The sequence below is a fragment of the Ammospiza nelsoni genome, chromosome 24, assembly GCF_027579445.1.
Source record: "Ammospiza nelsoni isolate bAmmNel1 chromosome 24, bAmmNel1.pri, whole genome shotgun sequence".
Taxonomy (NCBI): Eukaryota; Metazoa; Chordata; class Aves; order Passeriformes; family Passerellidae; genus Ammospiza; species Ammospiza nelsoni.
Genome location: NC_080656.1, coordinates 1198041 through 1220846, shown reverse-complemented (window position 1 = coordinate 1220846; position 22806 = coordinate 1198041). Strand labels below are relative to the sequence as shown.

The 22806-nt window shown below is 51.8% G+C and overlaps 1 protein-coding gene across 3 annotated transcripts in view; it reads left to right on the top strand.

The window, feature by feature from the left end:
* Positions 1–22806, top strand: part of FLI1 (Fli-1 proto-oncogene, ETS transcription factor) — a 91957-nt gene that overhangs the window by 4817 nt on the left and 64334 nt on the right. The window contains exon 1 of one of the 3 annotated variants that reach the window (XM_059488494.1): positions 7795–7919. The exons of 1 other annotated variant lie outside the window; for it this stretch is intronic. Coding sequence is in view for 1 of the 2 variants with exons in the window: in XM_059488493.1 (XP_059344476.1) it covers positions 9755–9772 (18 nt within the window). In the remaining variant the exon portion in view is untranslated. Of the gene's footprint in view, positions 1–7794; positions 7920–9187; positions 9773–22806 lie in introns of those variants that run through there. One more of the 3 variants, XM_059488493.1, reaches the window with a different exon arrangement.

The window sequence follows — 22806 nt, the reverse complement described above, 5'->3', positions numbered from 1 at the left end:
TGTACACCACCCCCACCAGACAAAGAGAGATGGGGATTGATCTTTTCTACAAATCCTCCCCAACAGACGGACAGTGTGCATTCACTTCAGGTTTCCTCTGTGCCTTGGACAGAAAATGCCTCATCCCTCCAGGCTGGAGCCCAGAGGGGGCACCTACAGGGTGTCCCCCACACACCTTACAGGGTGTCCCCCACACACCTTACAGGGTGTCCCCACCACACACCCTACAGGGTGTCCCCCACACCTTCAGGGTGTCCCACAGGAATCCCACGAGAAACAAATTCACTAAATATCCTGGGACACCTTCAGGCCATGGGGTTTTTGTCATGGCTCTCCAAAATCAGGGTGAGGTGAGGTGAGGGATCTGCAGGAGGCAGAGCAGGATTTCATGGAAAATGCTTTGTTTTAACAAGGATTTTTGTGTGGAGTCACTCGGATTGGAGCTCAGGGCTGGAACCTCGATTTCCATCTCAGCACAAGGGGGTCATCAAGAGCACTGAAAACAGATCCCATGGAACAAGGAATCCAATCCCATAAAACTGACAGGGAAACTCGATCCCACAGAACTCCAATCCCACAGAACCCCTGACAGGGGAACCCAATCCCAGAGAGCTCCTGAGAGGGAACCCAATCCCACAGAACTGACAGAGGAACCCAGTCCCAGACAACTCCTGACAGGGAACCCAATCTCATGGAAGTCCAATCCTACAGAATTCCTGACAGGGGAATGCAATCCCATGGAGCTCCTGACACAGGAACCCAGTCCCACAGAGCTCCCGACAGGGGAACCCAATCCCATGGAATTCCTGAGAGGGGAACCCAATACCCATAAAACTGACACAGGAACCAATCACATGGAAGTCCTGACAGGGAACCCCAATCCCATAGAGCGCCTGACACAGGAACCAAATCCAACAGAATTCCTGACAGAGGAACCCAGTCCCACAGAACTGACAGGGAAACCTGATCCCATAAAACTGACAGAGGAACCCAATCCCATGGAACTCCAATCCCATGGAGCTCCTGACACAGGAACCCAATCCCATGGAACACAAATTCCATGGAACTCCTAAAAGGGGACCCAAGCTTCTCTCTCACACCCACTTCTTGTAGGGGCCTTAATTCAACGGAGGGCTGGGAATTTGTAGAAATATAAAATAATTTTGATCCTTCATGGCTTATTCTGCATAAGTGTTGAAGAATTTCAATTCCTCAGACCATTAGGGACTGGCTGATCTGCGAATATTTAATAACTCACAGTGTATCAGAGGGTGCTAATCTCATCCGAACACGAGGACTTGACTTTAGAGAATGAAACACAGAATGTAATTGGGAAATTAAATTTTAAAAGAAGGCAGCACCGAAATCCTGACTGGAGGGATATGGAAAGAATTAGAGCCATAAGCAAAGCAACATGACCTGTGAATTCTGATTTTTTAATTATGCCCATTGTGACAGCTCCTCTAGGTCACAGCAGCCTCGCTCCCCTCCTGCCCCCACAGAGCTCTCAGATGTGTGCAAAGGCACCAGGATCCTTTGGGGGTTCATTGCTCACCCGCGCTTTTCTCTGCCCTTGGGCAACATCCAAACGCTTCATTCCCTTTATCGCCTGCTGCTCGCACACTCAGCGCTTCTGCTTTCGCTTCCCGTGCCCACCCCGAGACTGCCCGGGGCCGGCTCGGCCTCTCTCCCTTGCTGCTCCTGGAGCTGCTTTTCCTGCTCCTGGAACCCCGTTACTTCTCCTGGAGCCCCTTTTCTATCTCCTGGAGCTCTTTTTCCTGCTCCTAGAGCCATTTTCCTTTTCCGGAGGCCCCTTGCTGCTCCTGGACCTCCTTTCCTTCTCCTGGAGTTCCTTACTCCTCCTGGAGCCCTTTTCCTTCTCCTAGAGCTTCTTTTCCTGTTCCTGGAGTTACTTTCCTGTTCCTGGTAATCCTTTCCTGCTCCTGGAACCTCTTCCCTGCTCCTGGAGCTCCTTACTCTTCCTAGAGCCCTCTTACTCTTCCTAGAGCCCTTTATTCTGCTCCTGGAGCTCCTTTCCTTCTCCTAGAACCCCCTTACTCCTCCCAGAGCCCCTTTCCATCTCCTGGAGCTCTTTTCCTGCTCCTGGAGCTCCTTCCTTTCTCCTGGAGTCCCTTACTCCTCCAGGAGCCCTTTTCCTGTTCCTGGAGCTCCTTTCCTGTTCCTGGAGCTCCTTTCCTGTTCCTGGAACCTCTTCCCTGCTCCTGGAGCTCCTTACTCTTCCTAGAGCCCTTTATCCTGCTCCTGGAGCTCCTTTCCATCTCCTGGAGCTCTTTACTCCTCCTGGAGCCCTTTTCCTGCTCTTGGAGCTCCTTCCCTGTCCCTGAAGCTCTTTCCTGCTCCTGGAGCCACTTTGCTTTTCCTGGAGCTCCTTTCCTGCTCCTCGAGGCCAGACCCCTCGGGAGAATCCCCCGGAGCAGGAGGGGAGCCCCGGGGGGACAGGAGCGGCTGTCCCGGTGTCACCCCCGCGGTCCTGCAGCCCCAGCCCCGGGCAGGGCACGGAGATGGATTCTGCTCGGGAAGGAACCCCAGGTTCTCTCTTTAAGCCCGGGTTTAAGGCAGCCCTAAGGTTTGTGCTGCAGCACAAAGAAGGATATTCATGCAGGGAAAAGGGGCTGCGTGGTTGGGAACAATATTGGGTTTGTTCTTGCTCTCCCTGCGCTGGAAAGTTTACAGAAGCCCTAAAGGGAGAGGGGGTAAATTCTTCTTTTAAGGACAAAACAGTGGAGGTTTCTTTGGAGCGGGCACTGCCAGAGCCTGGCACACCGGACAGGAGCAGAGGACAGGCTCCCAGGAGAGAATATCCCGGGATTTGGTTCGGTTTGCAGCGGGGTTGGTGCGGGGTCAGCCGCAGGTGCTCAGGGATGGGCAGGAACAGGAGCTGCTGAGAGCCCGAGCCCGGCAGGAGCGGCAAAACCAAAGAACCAAATCCTCCCTGGGCTGGCTTTTCCCTCTCCGGGTGCTGATGTTCCCACTGAGTGCATCCTCCGGCGTTTTGTCCTTTTCTGCTTTTTCTATTTTATTTTTTCCCCCGTTTTCCCCATTCCTGGCATCCGGAGGGTCGCAGTCCTGCTCCCCGGCACCTCCAGGGCGGGCACTGCGGTGGCTCCGGGAGCTGCTTGAGCTCCTTCTCACTCACCTTCCGCGGTCACTAATTGCGTTTAAACCCAATCCTCTCTCTTTCTTCCCATTTCTCGGGGTACTAACGCTGCTCAATTGTCGGACTTTTAGCAAGTCGTTGATTAATGCCCTATGACAACTTGGAGCTTAAGGATTTAGGTTTTGTTTGCACCGATCTCTCTGTTTTAAAGAGAAAAATCCCTCTCCATGTCCCCGTGCCTCTCTCCCGTGCTCAGCCCGGGGCTGGCATTGCTCCTTCCCGCTTCACCTTCAAGACACGGCTTGAATTTAAGTCGAGGTGGGAGAAAAGTTGTTTTTCTCCTGGAATTGTGGCGCGTTGGAGCTTTCTAAAATAAATCGGGCACAAGGGACGAGCTTTTCCAGTGACCTCCGTCTTCAGGCAGCAGCAACCAACCCCCTCCCCAGCTCTGCGACCTTTTAATGGCTCCATTCTTTCCCAATTTACAGGAAAAACGCCCCCTCCCAATATGCTGGATCCGGGGAATTTTGTATTCCAGCCCTCCCGATGCTCGCCCAGCCCCGTAGTTAGAAGGAAAGGAGGTGTGGAGGGAAAGGGGAGCGAAAAGGGAAGAAAAGAGAGAGTGAATGCTAAGGGAAAAAATGCTTTAAATCTTTCCTGTAAATCTCCAAATATATGAAGTCTGAGGAACAAATTCAAAGCAGGCACGGCCGCCTGAAGAGAAGTTAGAGAGAAATATTCTGTTCCATTCAAGCGCATCAAGGGTCTCGCTGAAGTCTTGTTTGGCTAAGGTCAGACGAGACTGGGTTCTCCAATAAAAATAAATCTCAAATTAATTATGGCCTCAAGCGAGGGGCCAGACGTTCGGAGCTAGTGCACTGCAGTCTGTTTTCTTGGCCTTCAGTATTTTTGGTTTTTGTGCCTCGGCTTTTCAATAACTGCGGGATGGGGGAGGGAGGGAGGGAGGGCGGGCGCTGTTTTATTGGGACATGGAACTCAAATAAAAGCATCCAGGACACCCCTGGCTCGCCCCGCTCGCCCCTCATTGCGATGCAGCTTCAAAGCTCCCGCATCTTCTCCACCCCACGTTTAAGACATTATGTTTTACTTAGTAGCGATTAGCGAGGAATAACTTCCCTGCTTCAGCTCCCAGATCTGCTGTTCCTGTCGGGAGGAGGGACCCGATCCTCCAGTTCTGATCCTCTCTCCCGATCCCCTTTTATTGCTGCGGCTGAAAAGCGGAGGTTTGCCCAATTCGTTGGGTCTAAAATTGGGATTCGTTTGGGGGGATCAAATCCCAGGGCTGCAGTCTGGGCTTTTTGTTTGTAAGAATGTGGTGTTAGAAAAGAAACAAACACGTCGCGTTTTTCTTTCTGCGATGGGGTCAGTGCCAGGGGAAAGTCAGAGCCGGGGATTTTAAACGTTCCCTAAAGCTGGGGAAGAGTTTCCCTCCAGGGAAGGCTGGAGCGGGATAAACTCCGGCCCCTGCAAGCCCAGAATGACGGAATTGTGCACACGTTCAGTGGGAGCAGAACATGTGGCAGGTTATCTGAAAAGCGGCTATTGGAATATATAATATATAATATATAATATATAATATATAATATATAATATATAATATATAATATATAATATATAATATATAATATATAATATATAATATATTATATATTATATATTATATACTATATACTATATACTATATACTATATATTAATATTATATATTAATATTATATATTATATATTATATATTATATATTATATTGGCTATATATTGTATTATTGGATATATATTATATATTATTGGATTTATAACACACACAATGCACCGCGCGGGCTGTGGAAATACACGTGTGTGGAAAGCTCGTTTTACAAAGGGGACACTTGGTAAAAAATGAGGCTATTTGTAACCACAAAGCCAGGGCGTGGATGTTGAGGTTTTTGAGCTCTCCTCCTCTATCCCCGCGTTATTTCACAGCCACAGCTCCAGGCTGGGCTCAACGAGAGCTCAGCTGATGCTGTTGGGGTCACAGAGGGTGACAGAAGCCAATCCCCTCTCCCGTCCTCGGAAAATCAGATTCCCAACCTGCAATGGGGGTGGGAAAGTTTCCCATTGTGTTTGTTCCTAGCGAATAACCGGACGGTTTTAATCATGAAGTGATGCCCGCTAATCCCGCGTGGGTAACAGACAGAAAATCCAAATCTTTGGGGTTCTGCGAGGGATTGGCACAGAACTACACCGAGGGTTAACTCCTTTGGGTCTGGACACGAAGCAGCTCCAGGCCACATCTCCCCAGTGGCTCCTCATTCCCTTCGGATCGCGGCGTTTTCACCCTCTCCGTGTGGGGCTGGGAGCAGCCCCAAGGACGGGGGCAGGAGGTGAGGACGTGCCAGGCGATCGATATTGAGCTAATTAACAGCGCCGCTCGACAATTCCCTCCCATTCGTTATCGGAGTGACATATAAAACTAATAATAATAAATAATAATAATAGAGGAGTAACTGATTTCTACCAGCCCGTCCCGAAGTAAGCATTTGAAATCCGTGGTTGCCAAGATCAAATGATTTTCCAGCTGTCTGGCGGTGACCACATGAAGCAGATCCCAGTTCCTTTGCTGTACGTACATGAGCATCCGAAGGGCGAGCGACAGATCCAGAGTGGCGACAGATCCTGCTCAGCGCCGTGCCCGCCTTTCCCCCGCCTGTCTCGGCTCCCTCCTTCTTGGTTAAATGCAATAACAGCTAAAAACCCAGTTAGATAACAGTTAAATACTCAGTGAAACACCAGTTAAAAGCTCAGTCAAATACTCAGTTAAATAACAGTTAAATGCCCAGAGTCACGGCACAACCACCTAGGATGATTCAGAGCTTGGCGTCCGGAGGTTATGAATATTTCAGCCTTTTCCAAAAAGTATGGAGTAACTTCAAAGGTGGCTTTGGGTTTGGTTTTGAGGTTTTTAGGGGGTATTTGGTTTTGGGTTTTTTTTTTTTTTTGTTTGTTTTTTTAATATTTTTGGGGGGGGGTGGAAGGTGGGGGATTAAAACAAAACCAGAAAGAAAAAATAATGCAAAGCTTCTACTTTTCGTTGTTTGGGCAGAAAAGAGCAGATTGTTCAGCTTCTCTGTAGAATCTGTAACACCTCCGCTCATTCCCTTATCTCTTGGATTCTCCCAAATGTTGCTTTAGACCAAACCCCGGAGGAGAAGCGCGGAGCATCCCTGCCAGCCCCGGTATCACGAGTGACCTGAGCAGGCTCCGCTCATCCCCAGACATGCAAAACAAACCCTGCGCGTCACGGTGCTCGTCTGGCCATAAAATGCAGAGCTGGGTTCCAAAAATATCTCCCGGTGCGATGGCGGGGGGTCCGTCTGGCAACTGCCCGGCTTTGGGATGCGCGGCGGGGCCGGATTTGATTGTCCCTTCAGCTCCGGGCAGAAGGGACAAAAACCCCCTCAAAGGGAATTTGAGGTGTCGGGTTCAGGGGTTTTGGGGTTGTTGGGCTCAGGAGTTTGAGGGGGTCGGGCTCAGGGGGTTTTGGGGTTGAAGATGGGTGACATTTAGGGTTGGGGTTGGGCTCAGGGGTTTTGGGGTTGTCGGGCTCAGGAGTTTGAGAGGTCGGGCTCAGGGGTTTGAGGGGTCGGGCTCAGGGGATTTGAGGGGTCGGGTTCAGGGGTTTTGGGGGTGTCGGGCTCAGGGAATTGATGGTGTTGAGCTCAGGGGTTTGAGGGTGTCGGGCTCAGAGGTTTTGGGGTTGTTTGGCTCAGGGGGTTGAGGGTGTCGGGCTCAGGGAGTTTTGGGGCTGTCGAGTTCAGGGGTTTGAGCTGTCGGGCTCAGGGGTTTGAGGGGTCGGGCTCCTCTCCCGTGAGCTGGGCCCGTTTTCAGGTGGTTCCCCCGCCTCTCCCGGATCCTCAGCTCCCCCGCTGTCGGTCCCGCAGCCCGACTCAAAGTGCTCTCTGAGGTCGGTGGGTGGCAGAGGCTCCTTCCAGGGGATTTTCCCTCTTTCTTTTGCGGTTGAGATCCTCAACCTGTCCTCTCCCTCACCCCCCACCCGCGTTGTTTGCCGGGGCTGGTGGGGAGCGCTGTCTAGAGAGGAAACCATTCGGGTTTTGAAAGGATGCGTTTCACTCTTCCCTTTACCCTCTCGCTTTTCTGGTCGCTGTGGGAACGCCGAGGGCGGTGCCGGGACCAGAGCACTGAGGGAGCTCTGGCAGGACAGTGGGCACGGAAAAGCAAGAGGAATGAGGAAAGCAAAGGGTTAACGGTGATTTCTTTTAATTGAACTCCAGTTTTGTGGCCCTAGGCGAGGGGGGACCTGACCCCGCTAGCAGCATCCAGATGTGCGGCTCTCGGGGGACCCCGCGCAGCCCCGGAGCGGGGGGCAGGCAGGAGGGGCCGGGGTCGGGCGCTCCCCCCGCTGCAGGCGGCCCCAAGCGCCGGCGAGCAGCGAGCCAAAAACCTCCAGGTCTGGTCACGTTCAGCCCCGTGTCTGCATCCGAACTGAAAAATTGTAGCTGAATTGATGAGGCTAATTTCAGAGGAGGGGGAGGGAGGGGAGGGAGGGGCAAGGGGGATCTGCGGCTCTCTCCTGCCAGCCTCGGGCTCGGAGAAATAAAGTATTAATAAAGCATCCCTGCCGCAGCCGGGGAGAAACACTGGTGGCATTATTGCATTTCCCTTTTGGAAGGAGCAGGGGCAGGATAACTTTGGATATAACTTTGCTTCCCCTCATCCCCTTCCCCGTGGCTGGACTAAGGACAGGGGGGAACACAAAGCCTGGACGCGACTGGCACTGCACAAGGTAACGCCGTCCCCCGACGGGCAGGGTGCCCTGCTGCCCCGGCACTTTCATCTCTTGCTTTCCCCCTCCTTTCCTTTCCCTCGCTGTGTGCCCGGTCGGTGGAAGCGGGGCAGGAGGGCGGCCCGGCTGTTGCATGGTGTGTCCGTGGTTGTTGTGGCCCGGGCGGGGAGCGGGAGCAGCACAGGCGGGGATTGCCTCATTTCCCTTTGGAAAGGTTCGGCTTTTCCCGGAAAGAGGAAAACGCGCGTTCTGCTGCCGCTCGCCGCGCTCTGAATGAGGGAGGATCGCGCGTCGGGGGCTCTGGAGCGAGCTTTAGGGGCTGAGGGGTTTGTTCGCTGTTTGCTGCGCCCGTCGGGACACGGCACCCGAGCGGCTGTTCCGGTACTGACTGGGAGGTTCTGACCTGGTTATCAACTGGGGGTGTCCCCTCCGCTCTGAGGGGGTTTCACATCAGTGCGGAGGCTGGGAAAGGGCTCCGGCACCTGAAAGAAAGGACAGAAACCATCCATGGCAGCGCCTTCCCTTCCCAGCCCCACATCCCACCCGCCAGAGCAGCGGGACTGAGCCAAGGGGCCAGAGTGGCCGAGAGCCTCGGCTTGCCCGCAGCCCGTGCTGGATCCGTCCGTCTGTCCTGCATTACTGCACTCTGTGTTGGATCCGTCCGTCTGTCCTGCATTACTGCACTCTGTGTTGGATCCGTCCGTCTGTCCTGCATTATTGCACTCTGTGTTGGATCCGTCCGTCTGTCCTGCATTACTGCACTCTGTGTTGGATCCGTCCGTCTGTCCTGCATTATTGCACTCTGTGTTGGATCCGTCTGTCTGTCCTGCATTACTGCACTCTGTTGGATCCGTCTGTCTGTCCTGCATTACTGCACTCTGTTGGATCCGTCTGTCTGTCCTGCATTATTGCACTCTGTGTTGGATCCGTCCGTCTGTCCTGCATTACTGCACTCTGTGTTGGATCCGTCTGTCTGTCCTGCATTACTGCACTCTGTGTTGGATCCGTCTGTCTGTCCTGCATTACGGCACTCAGCGCTCGCTCCTGGCAGCGGCTGCACCCTCGGCTCACGCTCCGTGCTGGGAGGCGTGAAGGAGAGGGCTCGAAATACGCTTTAAATTCGTTTTAATCGCCAGAGTTTTTCTCTTCTCCCTCCGCCTGCCGTCACAGAATTGCATTTACGGTTTTCTCCCCTTAATTTTTCCCGTTGACTGGAAAACGCATTAATAAAAAAATCTGTGGGAAGAGACGGAAATTCAGTGAGTCAGGCTAAAGCGGCTCCAGCCAAAAGAAAAAAAAAAAAAAAAAAAAAAAAAAAAGGCAAAAGCCCACGTTAAACGGAGCCGTGAGATGACACAGGCTGCCTAACACGGGGTGCGAGGCAAGCTCTGCGCTGGCCCGGCTGTCCCAGCGACAAACAGGAGCTGTGACAGAGGTGGCTATTGTTCTGCCCCTTCTTATCTAAATGGAGCAAATATCCTGTATGTAAAATATATATATTTTCACCAAGAAGGCAGGACCAGCGTAGAGACGAAGGTTTCCTCCTCGAGTGACTTCACTTCCCAAAATTAGCAGAAAAAAACGTTTCATCCGGTTAACTGTCTCTTTTTCGCTCTGCTGCAAGAAGGAAAGTTAAAAAAAGAGAGAGACCGAGAGAGAGGGAGGGAGGGAGAGAGAGGGGGAGAGGGGGTACGGAGAGAGCAGCAAAACCGCTGGAAGGGCAGCGACAAGAGCGAAAAGAGAGAGAAGGATAAAAAACTTCAGCAGGCGTCAGTCGCAGGCTAAACCGGGTCAATGTGTGGAATATTGCTGGTCCCGGCTGGAAGATTTTCCCGATGGACGGCACTATTAAGGTAAGGGCAGGAGGGGCTGGGGGTCCCCTCGGGCTGGGGGGCTCTGGGAAGGGGCGCGGGGCTGGGGGCCGGCTCCGGCCGGGCTCCCTCCTCCTCCTCCTCCTCCCTCTCCTCCCTCTCCTCCCTCTCCTCCTCCTCCTCTTTGGCCGCCGTGTCCCGGGGCTCTCCCGGGGCCTCCCCGGTGCTCGGGGGTTCGCAGCCGGTTCGTGCCCAGTGCCAGGGCCCAGGACGGTCGGGCAGTGCCCGGCTCGGGGCAGTGCCAGCGGCAGCTCCTGCTCCCGGCGCGGCTCGGAGCTGCCCCCGCTGTCCGTCTGTCCCTGGCCCGGCCCTGGCCCCGGCGCTCTGGCTCTGGTGGTCGCCCGTGCTCCTCCAGCAGCTTTTCTTGGGGTTTTGGCGGGGAAAAAGCCCCGGGCTGGAGGAGAAACATCGCCCTGGCTCGGGGGAAAGGGAAGCAGAGTGAGGCAAATAAACCACCAAGCTAACCAACCTCGGGTGGCCTTGAGCAACCAGGGACGCTGCTGGGGCTGGGAGCAGTTCCCCCTCTGTCCCCCGGCCGCTCCTTCAGCCCCTGCGGGACGAACCGAGCCCTTCCAGCTCCCCCAGGGCTCCTGCAAGCCGGGGCAGCACCGGGCTGCCTTTGGGGGACCCCTGTGTGAGTGTGACGGGCTCTTCTCGGGGAGCGCTGCGGGACAGGAGCCCTCGAACAGAGGAGCCTTGAAGCGAGAGACGCTGTGGGTGTGTTTGGGTTGGATGATTTCGAAAGATGCCTATCGCCTGCCTGGGTGGGGTGTCGAGCTCGCCTTAAAAATGCCTTTTTTTTTTTTCCTTTTTTTTAAATTTTTTTTTCCTTTTTTTTTTTTTTTTTTTCTATTTTTTTAAATTTTGCTGACCTGGGTAGAACAAAGCTGCAAACGGGCAGGAACTGAAACTGTCTCCCTTAGATTGCAGCTTGTGACAAGTGCACGGTTTGGAAAGGTCTCAAGAGAAGGGGGAGGGAAGGAGATGGACAGGAAGAGAAAATGGAAAGAGGAAAGAAAGAGGGAATGAAAGGGTGAATGTCAGAAAGGAAGGGAGAAAGCAGCAGTGTTGAAAGCACAATATTTGGGAGGTATGGCTGGAATAAGACAGGTTTTCCCCTCCACCTCCTCAGATCTGCAGCAAAAGTAACCCGGGCCTCATTCAGGATACATTTAATGCACCACAACTTTCTTTGATTTGCGGAGCCCTAAATATTGTGCAGTGAAAGTGCAGAAATTCCCCATCTGTGCCTTTGCTGTGGTGCACACGTGGACCCGCCGTTGTGCAGAGGCCAGGAGCCCCCTGCCCATCCCTGAGCAGAGCTGGGCTGTGCCCCTGTGCCCCGGAGCCCCCGGGAGCTGCTCCTGCCCCGCTGCCCCCAGCTCCCCCCGGCTGCGGTTTGGGGATGAGGAACTGCAGCTCCGAGCTGGGCTCAGTCACGCTGAGGCTGCGGCCAAAGGAGGAACTCGGCCACAGCCCAGGTCACTGCCCGGGGCTGGGCCTGCCCTGGGGCTGCTGGGCAGCCTCTGCCACTGCCCTGTGCCCGCTCTGCAGCCTCTGCCACTGCCCTGTGCCCGCTCTGCAGCCTCTGCCTCTGCCCTGTGCCCGCTCTGCAGCCTCTGCCACTGCCCTGTGCCCGCTCTGCAGCCTCTGCCTCTGCCCTGTGCCCGCTCTGCAGCCTCTGCCGCTGCCCTGTGCCCGCTCTGCAGCCTCTGCCTCTGCCCTGTGCCCGCTCTGCAGCCTCTGCCGCTGCCCTGTGCCCGCTCTGCAGCCTCTGCCTCTGCCCTGTGCCCTGCTGCCCTGCCAGGGCAGGGTCTGACACTCCTGGGGCTGGGAGAACCAGCATCCAGAGGTGGGATCCAGAGACAGGATCCAGAGATGGGATCCAGAGATAGGATCCAGAGACAGCATCCAGATATGGGATCCAGAGACAGAGTCCAGAGGCAGGACCCAGAGATGGGATCCAGACACAGGATCCAGAGATGGGATCCAGAGAAAGGACTCAGAGATGGGATCCAGACACAGGATCCAGAGATGGGATCCAGAGAAAGGACTCAGAGATGGGTCCAGACACAGGATCCAGAGATGGGATCCAGACACAGGATCCAGAGACAGGACCCTGAGATGGGATCCAGAGGCAGAATCCTGAGATGGGATCCAAACAAAGGACCCAGAGATGGGATCCAGACACAGGATCTCCTCCTGGGCTCCTTTACCAAGCTGTTCAGGCTCAGCAGGTCCCTATGTCCTGTTTGTCCCCTCTGCCAATGTGCCCTCTTTCTGTGCTCCTGTCCTGCCCAAAGGATTAGCTGAGACTTCTTGTAAATTCTCATGCTGGGCAGAAAGAACACAGTGGGTTGGAGGCAGTGCCAGCTCCCCACAGAGATAGTGGCTGCAGGGAAGGGTGAGACCCCCTTGCCTGGCTCTCACAGGTGAAGGTCAGCATGAGAGGATGTGGCTGGAAATGCTGCAGTGCTTTTGGTGTGCTGAGCTCTGTCTTTAACCTGTGCTGCAGGGTGGGTGTGACTCTGAGGGCACATCCAGAGCAAAGCAAGTTAACAGCGATGGTGCCCTCAGCTCTGCTCTGCCCTGCCATGCAGGCATTGATTTATCTCAGAGCTCTGCATTTGTGTTGGGACAAATATGGCAGAAAGATGCACATGAGTGACTGGAGAGCGAGAAAAACACTGAGAAAGGTTCTTTCATCATCTACAGCAAGAACAGGGGCGGTCCCAGATGAAATCTGAGTTCCGGCGTGGGGAAAGGCACTTCCCACCCCAAACTCAGAAATATTCCTGTCCTTGGAGAGGACAACTGCTGGATTTGGGACAGGGCTGTGCCCTCCAGATGATTTTCTTCTTGAGCAATTTAAATTTGACAAGTGGCTGTTTTTTAAGCCTATGCATTGCTATTGCACAGATTAATTGTTTTAATTGAGCTGAAGCCTTTAACTGCAGGCTGGCAGATGCAGGAGTTTGGGTCCAGCCTGCTTTGCAAATCTCTCCCTTGCCTGCAATCTCCAATATTTGGCTTTGTCTCAGGTTGCATTACCAAGACATGCTTGTACTTTTACTCTTCATCTTTTTATCAGAAAGAACCTTGATGACTCTGACTGCTGTTTTACCTCCCTAGAGTAATTTACCTGCACACCTGCCCAGCTGCAGGTGAAGGGATGAACCCACTGGAGCCTGGAGCTGTCCCAAGGGCTCAGAGCCACGCTGGGGAACGGGGCATGGGCAGAGAATAAATGTGGTTGGGATGATCCTTGAGGACATGGATCCCATGTGGACATTGAGTGCAAGTGTGAATGGAGTTGTCCTCAAGCAGGGAATTCCATGGATATAAACATAAACCACAGGATCAGCTCAGGATTTTAAGTCACCATTCCCCACCATGCACTGACTGACATCACATGTGACAGTGCTGAGCCAATGCCCCATAAAAATGAACACATTTGTATTTATTCTCAAAGGATTATCTTGAGGAGAATCAGGTCACCTGCTGAGGAGGTTGGTGGTGGTTTTTGCTGCATTCTCTAAATAATCTGTGTAATCTGTGAGCAGAACCGGCTTGGGAAGTGTCCCCTGCTCAAAGAGCTCTGTGGAGGAAGAAGTGCAGGAAATCTGAGTTATTTCCACCTTCTGTTCATATTCTGCCAATAGCACTGGCAGATGATGATTGGAGCCAGTGTAACTGCTGTCTCTTGTGTTTGTACTAATTTTAAATAGTTTTAAAATAGTTTTAAATAATTTTTACTGTGCCCCTAGAGATTCAAATCCCATCTTCTTTGGGTTAATGCCCCACTTTGACTGACTTGCATTGTGTTTGTGGGACTTGGGTTTCACTGCCTCACAATAAATCAGAAAAGGGCACATCTCAACAACAGCAAGATGCTCATGCATGGCCTTCCTCACAATAACAACTGGTGTGGTTTCGAGCTGCTTTAATTGTTTCAGTTCCACTTTATGTGTGGAGAATAATTAAAGCAAATTTACTGGCCAGAGCCTGCCTGTTCGTGAAAAAGCACATTTTGTGTGGCTCTTGCCTTCATTCCAGGAAAATAAAATTATCCTGATGTTGAGGCCATCAGAGAGCCCCTCTGAGGGGCGTTCAGCGAGGATTTTGCATTGTTGAAGAGGAGGAGAGCAGGGTCCTTGAATGCAGGGCTGGTGTGTTGGCGTTGCCATAGCAAAGGGTGGGGCAGGGTTTTGGAGCAATCTCTGTCGTTTGTGAGCTGGAGGCGTTTGCTCTCGCTCTCAAACTTGGCCGTGGGGATCTCAGACTAAGAAAATGTTTCCTTTTTGAGCAATTTTCATGTCTGTTTGGCTCTTTTTAATCACTCCAGCTTTGGCCCCAGAGGGATGGCCTTTCCTGGCTACAGGGTGTTGACTCCTGGGGCAAGGCTCCTAATCTCCACACTGGAAAAATAATAAATAAATCACAAAGATTTGAGGGACAACAACTTTCCATGTTGCTGTCCCTCAAAAGCAATTTGGAACAAAACCATCTGGAATTTCCAGGGCATGAACAGCAATGTTCCCTCCTACCCTAATCCTCATTCAAAGATACTTACAATGCATAATAACTTTCAAACATCAAAAACCATTTAGAAAGGTTTTATGATGGGGGTATTTTTTGATGGGGATATTTTTTAATGGGGATATTTTGAATTTTCCCCTCGAGAGCTGTGTGCAAAGGACATCTCCTGCCTCAGCATGAACCTCCAGCCTCGGTGTCCTGCTGGGTGCTGCCAGCTCAGAGCCTTCAGTGCTGACTCCCAGTTGGCAGCAAATACTGGGAAAGCCTTTTCTGAGCCTGCAGTGTACTTTTTCCTCCTCAAAAATAGATTATTTCCTCAAAAAAGGAGGATTTCTTTGAAGAAAACCTTTACCCAAGAGAACAATGCAAGGGCTTGGATTTGAAGCCCTCGGGGTATTGCTGCGAGGCTTTGAGGAGGTGCTGAGAGCCTCGTGTAGTTTCTCTTCACCTCCACAGGATGTGGTCACTCAAAGGAGTAGCAATGCGTGTCTTGAGGACTTCATACTTTTATTTGAGTTATTGATTTTATTTCTGGGCTATTCCTTCTGTGAGATGAGGGGAGGAGCAGCCTGTGTCCCTGCTCACAGGATTCTTGCCCTGTGGGTGCAGGACTGTTCCTGGCAGGGTCACCCTCAGGAGCAGCACAGGGAGGCTGCAGCTCGGGGTGAGCTCTCAGGTGTCACCCTGAGAGGTGAGATGTGCTGGGGGAAGGGCACTTGGAGGAAGGTTTGCAGGCAGCAGAGTTTATTTCCTTCAGGTCTGCCCTTGCTGGACTTACAGGAACGTTTTCCTCCTGAGTTCAGCTCCCATCTGCTCTGAAGGGTCAGGTCTGGAACACGTGAATGTACAGCCTCAGCACAGAGCACCTCCCTGCCTTTCTTCCCCCACAGCCCATCAGTGTTTGAGGTTCCTTTACAGCCCCTCATCAGCAGCCCTTGAAAAACAAAAGTGTGTCCTTGTGCCCGAGCTCACCTGAGCACTCACAGAGAGTCCCTGTGTCCCACCTCAGAGCTGACATGCACCAGCAGGAGCATGAAAGGAGCCAGGGGAGCATCAGCTTCAGAGGTTCAGGTATTTGTGGGTTTGCTGAACCCCTGAAGCTGCAGAAGCCTGGTGTGCATGGATGTGCCCCTGGAACAAGCAGGTCTAACACATCCAGTTGAGTTCTACAACTTGGTTTGAGGCCAATTTGCACCAGAAATGTGAAATTCTCTTCAGATCTCTCACCTGAATTGGACAGCAGGTCTGTTTCCCTGCCTGTGCCTGCCCTGTGCTCTGATGCACACCTGAACACAGGTGCCCCATGAAGCTCTGGCATCTAAAGGAGCTGCCTGAGGGCACTCAGTGCCAGGGGCCTGTCACACTGCCCTGGGTGAGGGCCAAGGACATTTTCTGAGCCAACATGTATTTTCAGAGAAGAGTGGCTGCACATTTATAGCTGGGTTTGAAATACAGCCTAAAATATCCCCCCCAAATGTGGATTTCTGCCTCCCTTGGGAATCCTTTGTCTGAGGTAGAGCTGAGTCGTGGGTGCTGTGTCATCTCAGACACGTGGGCAGTAAGGATGCCCTGGGCAGGCAGTGAGGGTGCCATGGGCAGTGAGGGGGTGCCCTGGGCAGTAAGGATGCCCTGGGCAGGCAGTGAGGGTGCCCTGGGCAGTGAGGGTGCCATGGGCAGTGAGGGGGTGCCCTGGGCAGTGAGGGGGTGCCCTCACCACCCTTCAGCTGTATGCACAGCAATGTGTGTGCCAGGACAGTGCCTGCTCTGCTCTGCTGAGTTCCAGGTATCAAAGCCTTTGAGATGTTGATGCATTTTCTGCTTGTTTTCTTCCTCCCTCTCATTAGCAGCCACATAATTACTGATGTGTATCTCCCCTGCGGTAACACCCACCTGGAAGCTGGCTCTGAGCTTACCACAAACGGTGCCTCCCTGTGCCTCCTCCCCCAGCTGAAGCTCTCCCCAGCCCCAAAGCAAAGGGATGTGCAGCAGGAGCTTCAGGCTCTTCTGACAAACCTCCTCCTTCTCCAAACAGCACCACAGGCAAAATTTAGGAATAACACCCTGGCAAGGACCAGGGGAAATAGAGGAAGAAGCTTCAGTCTCCCAGGGGTTGTGCAATTCCAGCCTTTGCTTCTCTTCAGGATGCTGCACAGAAAATAACCCTTCATTCATGTTCATCATTCTTTCTTTTCCTGATTTTTCATTAAAATCCAGTAAGAAGCACAGCCCAGGAGAGGAAGTGTTATGGATAAGCTTGCTGCTTTATTTGTATTTATTTCCTTCTTGTTCTGCCAGCATAGACCAGCCTAGGACTCTACCAGGGCTGTGAAGGAGTCAGAAACAATTAAAATAAATTAGAAAGCCTTAAGCCTAGCCTGCCAAAGCTGCACACCCAGGAACTGAACGTTACAATCCCCGTCAGTCATCCAGAGACAGTGAAAAATAACCCAGTGGGCAGCAGAGCCTCTCATTACTCATCTGCCGATTCCTCATTCAGCAAAAAACTGCCCTTCTTAATACTGCTGGTTTTGATCTGAGGGGAAGAGATAAATCAGCAAGAATACAGTTTTTTAAGCTGCTTGATGAGTGAAAGAGAGAAACTGGAGTAAGGTATGGTAGGGTCAGGGGAAGGTGTGGTGAGTTCAGGAAACCAACTTCTGTATGATGAGAAAATACTCATTTGAATGGCTTTTATAACAACTTTTCTTCAAAAAAAAAAAAAAAACAAGATAAGGAAAAGATTAGGAGCGGTTAAAATACTCTTTTTACAGCTAAATACAGAATTTGGCTCTCTGGTTTCTTCTGAATATCTCTTCTTGTTGTTCCAAGCTTGATTGACTTATAACTGCATTGAACCAACCTCACATCAGTTCCTTTTTATCAGCCAGAGTGAGACTTCCTGTGCTCCGCAGTCTGGTTTCCTGATGTGTTTCCTTTTTCCTTTTAACAGAACAAAGGAAACTGTAACTCCTCTGCTGCTCCTGTTCCCAATCTCCTTGGGACTGCACACACTCTCACCATCCAAGCTCTGCCTTGTCTTTTCTCTGCCTGGAGCTCAGTGCCCTCCTCATCTCTGCCAGCTGCAGAGGGGCAAGAGCTCGGTGCTATTGAAAGGAAACCACTGCCACTGGCAGCTTTTAGTAGCCAAAATGTAGTAAAGCACAAAGGGAAACTCCTCACCCAAAGGCTCAGTGTGTCACTGCAGATATGGGATTTTTAATGCCCTGCTGAAGCAAGTATCAGTGATTTGCTCAGGCTGATGTTGTGAACTTTGATACTTGAACCTGGGAATTTAAGTCCTGACATGTGTGGAACTGGTGGAAATGCTCCCCAAAAGGTCACACATGCACAGTCACTGCCCTGGCACACAGGAAACAGCTGCCCTGTATATTATGTTTTAATTTGGATTATTTTCAAACCACCCCCTGAAGGGCAATTCCCCTCTGGTTTTGCCTCAGCTGTGAGGGGCTGCAGCTCCTTCAGCCCTCCATTCACACAAGAACAGCCTATGGCTGCAAAATCCAAATCCTGCCCTGCAGTGGGAATCCTTTTCCTTGGGAAAGCCCTTTTCACCCAGCTGTTCTGCTGAGATGCTCCATCCTTTATAACCCCACATCTCAGAGCTGAGGCTTTTTCTGCACAAAAATCCCAAGTTCTTGCTCACTTGACTGACAAGGATCCCTTGTTTTCCTGTTCATACAGAGGAACACAAGCTCAGAGCAGGATTGGTAGATGCATACAAAAATCCTTCAAACACAACCAGAATCCACTGGACAAGGGCAGAGTTGATGTTAGTGCAGAGTTCAGAGCAAAGCTGGGCCTGATTCCCAGGAATAGACATGGGATATCTGCAAATTCCCACTGAAATCAGTGTAAGGAGTTCATGGTGAGGTTTTATCCCTTCATCCAGACCCAGGAGCTCAGCAGGATTTCTGTGAATTCTGATTAGAAAGGAGAAGGGAAATTGGGCTGTGCAGCCCCTTGGCCACCCAGGTGGGTGTGGAGCAAAGGGAATTTGCCAACTCAGCCTGCCCCGAGCAGGCAGCTGAAATCCAAGCTCATTGATTCAAACCATCAGCACTCAGGAATGGCAGAAAATGGAACAGGATTGGAGATTCTGGACGTGGCTGTTTCCTGGCTATGCCAGAATGTGTCTGTGGTGTGGAAGGGTGGCCAGAGCAGGGCCCTGGTTACACCAGGCTGAGGCAGCAGAGGATTCAGGCAGAGTTTCCAGGGAATCCTGCTCACCCAAGACTGAGGAATCAGTAAGAGCTGCATGACTTTGATCCAGGAAAAGAATTAACATCATTTGCCCCCCTACAGAACTGCCTTTCTGTACATTTCTGTGCACTGCTTTGAGGTGTTCTCAAGCACCTTTACAGTCAGAAATGTCATTTTTAATCCAATCACTTTGGACTGCCCAGCAAAAGGCATCAGAAAATTATACCCTACTGTAAAATCCAGGGGAAAACCAAGGAAGCTTTGTCTTTTCTGCTGTGTTCTGTTTATGGAACAATTTCTATACAGTGTAATTCACTTTCCATAAAAACTCCATTGATTTAATCCCTATTAAATTCTGAGGATTTGTCTGTGAGGGTTGTGCTGCAGCTCAGCCTTTAGGACAGGCTCCTGATTAGAACCAGAAGTTGTGGCTCTATGATTAATTCCCTGTATTATGGGAGTTGTCCCCAGAGGTTCCCATCAAGGAGAACCCTGGCACATAGAAGGAATAAGAGCCCAAAATCCAAGCAGGCAAAGGGAAAAACCAGGAGATGAAATGCAGGAAGCATCTGGTCACTCAGCAAGGCACCAGCAGAGATGCAAAGATTCTGTTCACAAGTTCCTGGCGTCAGAATTGCCCAGGGACTGGTGAATTTTAAACACCTTCCATGGTTTTACAACAGAAAAATCACCAGAGGCAGCAATGATTGATACAGTACAGGCTGAAAAGGGAACAGATCCTTCAACATTGGTCCCAAAAGCCTGAGAGCTGTTTTGAGCAGCTGCTGGGGGTGTCTCCAAGGCCACTGAGGATCCAGACCAGAGGTCCTTCAGGGCCACTTTGCTGCATCAGGGACAATTTTTCGGCCCATGACACTCCCAACCCAAAGCAGAATTCACATGACATGAGCTGTAACAGCCTTCCTTAATTAGATCTAATATGCCCATGTATATCTTTGCACAGCACAAATATTTATATTTAGCAGATATTTCTAAACTCATACATCTGACTTTGCTAGAACCAACCAAGCTTTAAAATAAGCACTCACTGGAGTGATTTGTTAGGCCAGCAGTCTCAGTATCATCCTGCAAATATTACCAAAATTGTCTTTAACAGCTCCAGTGACAGGGGAAGGAATGAGCCCTGGTGAGGGACAAAGAGCACAGGTCAGGGTCTGGGATCTGCACACATTTCTCCTGAATCTGTTTTTCTGCCAGCCAAGTGTGTGTGCAAATTTCACATGTGTCACACTTGACCCCAGCAATGGTGAGTTCCCCCAGGACACTGGGATTGTGCTGGGGATCTGAGGTGTCTCCAGAAGCACAGGGAGGGATGTCATGGCTCCAGCTCCTGCCCTGCCCTTCCTGATCCAGCCTCCCAGAACAGGGTTTTGTCCTGCAGTCTGGGCTGCAGAAAGGGGAGCAGGAGCATGGCCAGGTGCAGGATGGAAAGTGCTCTTACCCACACAGGAACTGGACAGAGAGGCTGCAGGACAGGACTTTGCCCTGGCACCTCTCGGGCCTTTCCTCTGTGCTGCTCTTGGCAGTGATTCTGGATCCTCTGGAGTGTGAGCAGAGTGTGCAAGGCTGAGTAGAACCTTACTCACATGCAGCCCCATAGGATTCTTTTAGTGGCAGGAAAAGTGTGAATCCAACTTAACTCCAAACCCAAACTCACTCCTGCCAGGGACAACATTTTCTGTCTGTCAACGTTGAAGTTGTGTCTCTCCCTTTGCTGCTTCCCACAGGGCACCCCAAACCCAGCTCCACAGCTACAGGAAGCCTTTCCCAGAGCAGCAGGCAAAGGTTTCAACAAAGGGACAGAGTTCATCCCCTGCAGAAAGGGAAAGCAATGCCCTCAAGTTCAAGCTGGCTTGTGATAAATCCTCTGGATTTGCACCACGGCATGTGAGAGCAGACGTGCTCTCATCCTCACAGGACACAGCCTGCTCAGTAATGGATGGAATAAACTTGCAGTTTGCTCCCTGCTCCTCAGTTTTGGTATTCTCCTATGTCATGTCTGCTGCAGGAAGGATGTAATTATGGTTGGTCGTTAGTGTGAGGAATTATTTGTGCTGCAGCAGTGCCTGGAGACCAGTGTGGTCTCTGCTGTGTGTAACAGGAGAGTCCTCCTCAAAATTCCTGAACAGTGAAGAAAAGTTAAGGCACTTAATTTGAACTCCAGAGAGGGAGCAGTTCTAGGGCTCTGCTCTGCTGTCATAGCACCAGGTTCTGTCATTCCTTTCCCAAAATCTCCAAGGTTTCTCTAAAGGATTTTCTTTCCACCCCCACTGCTCCCCATTGAGCAGGACTTCCGTAACTTCTTCCTTCTGAGGTTTGGACACTTTCTTCTGGCTTGGGGCTGGCATTTGCTCATGACTGATTCATGCCTTTCTCATGCCAGCACCACTGCAGCACTTTCCCTTCCCAGGGCTTCTGTGGGGCATTTACAGACCACTGCTGTACCTCCCTCTGGCATTTGCTGGGACAAACAAAGCCCTTATGATCCCTTCACACCTTCCTTCTCTGGTTATTCCTTAGCCTGCACCTGATCCCATCTGGATTTGCCTTTTCTCAAAAAGCAGCACAGGCTGTTCCCAGGGCTTGGCTGGAAATGCCCTCCTGATGCAATCCTGGGACTGGGATGCTTTGGCTTTTTTAGGTTCTGGTGAATCAGAAAAATCTGTGCTGTTAATTGACTGCAGCCTTCGTGTCAGCAGTGCCCAGCCTGGCTCAGGCAGCTGTGGTGCCACTGTGGGACCTCAGGCACTTCACCTCTCTGTACCTCAGCAAATCCTCTGCTCCCTCCCTGCCTCTCTGCTCCATTTGCAGCAATGCTGTCCCAAGTTGGGAATGACTTTGGCTCTGCTCAGGAGCAGCAGAAATCTCAGTGCAGGCCTGTCCTGCAGTGCCATGGCATGGACAGACAGATCAGTGGTTGTTCCCATCCTTGTCCTTCATTAACATCCCACGGCCCCTGCCTGTCCTGAGAGGTGGGTGTAGCTCCCAGCCTTTGGGGTCCTGCATATATTTGCAATGTGGCTTTGGAGAATGGCAGGAATGCTTTCCCACAGACCAAAGGCCAGTCCAGAGGAGGAGGCAGGGTGTGAAGGCCTCCAGCTTCTCCAGGGGTTTGCAGCAAGTGCCCTGGAGGAGAGGAGGAGGCAGCAGAGTCCATGTGTGTGTCTATGGAGCTGCCCCATGGATCCACACACAGCACTGCCAGTGTTTCAGCAGGGCCCAAATGCCAGCTGGCTCCTTGCACAAGCCAAACTTGATGTGTTTAAAAGCCAGCAGCCAGCACAGGCTCAGGACTCTGCTTCTCTCTTTCATCCATCTGTTTCTTACCCTATTGCAGCGTGAGGTTCTGTTGTTTCAAAACTAACAGCTGCAGGCTTCCAAAAATAAAAAAGAATTCATGAATTAACATAACCCTAAGCCACAGAAACTCCACCTTGTGAGCAGGCCTGTGCTCACCACATGCAGCTCTGTGCCAGGCTGGGGGAGCTCAGCTGGCCAGGCAAACCTTCCCAAATGTGGGATGTCAAAGGTGTGGGCACTCAGCAGAGAGGGGAAATGTGCATGGAACAGGGGAGCAGAGGAGCAGAGAGGGAGCTGGCTGTGCAGAGAGTCCCTCCAAGTCCTGACAGACCATTGTCCCAAGTGCCACCAAGGTGTGTCCTCACCCAGATCATGACCTCAGCTGTTTCCAGGTGCTGAGGGCTCCATTCTGGTTGAGCTGAGCCTCCACAAGGTGTGTGCTGCTTTCACAGCCTCTCCTGGCACACAAGAGCCATTCTGTGGTCCCCTCACATTTCCATCAGTGTCTCATGGCCTCCCCAGGCTCCTCTCCCTCTGCCTGGGTGTTTGGGGTGCCCCAAATGCAGCAGTGGGGGAGACATCTGGGCACGAGCAGAGCTTGTGCACACAGGGCTCAAAGGATGGGCAATGCCCTGAGCAAACAAAGGGCTCTGGAGTGTCATCAGCTCAGGGATTAAAGGGATATGCTCTCACCCTGTACAAACAGCAGGCTAAAGTGGTGGAGTTAAGCAAACAGCTGTGAAATGGCTCAGTCTCAGCTGATGCTGATTTCATATATCACAGAGTCACTGCATGGGGTGGGCTGGGAAAGACCTTAAAAATCACCTTGTCCCCCGCTGCTGTGGGCAGGGACACCTTCCCCTAGACCAGGTTGTCCTGGCCTTGGACCCTTCCAGGGATGGGGCAGCCACAGCTCCTCTGGGCAATCTGTGCCA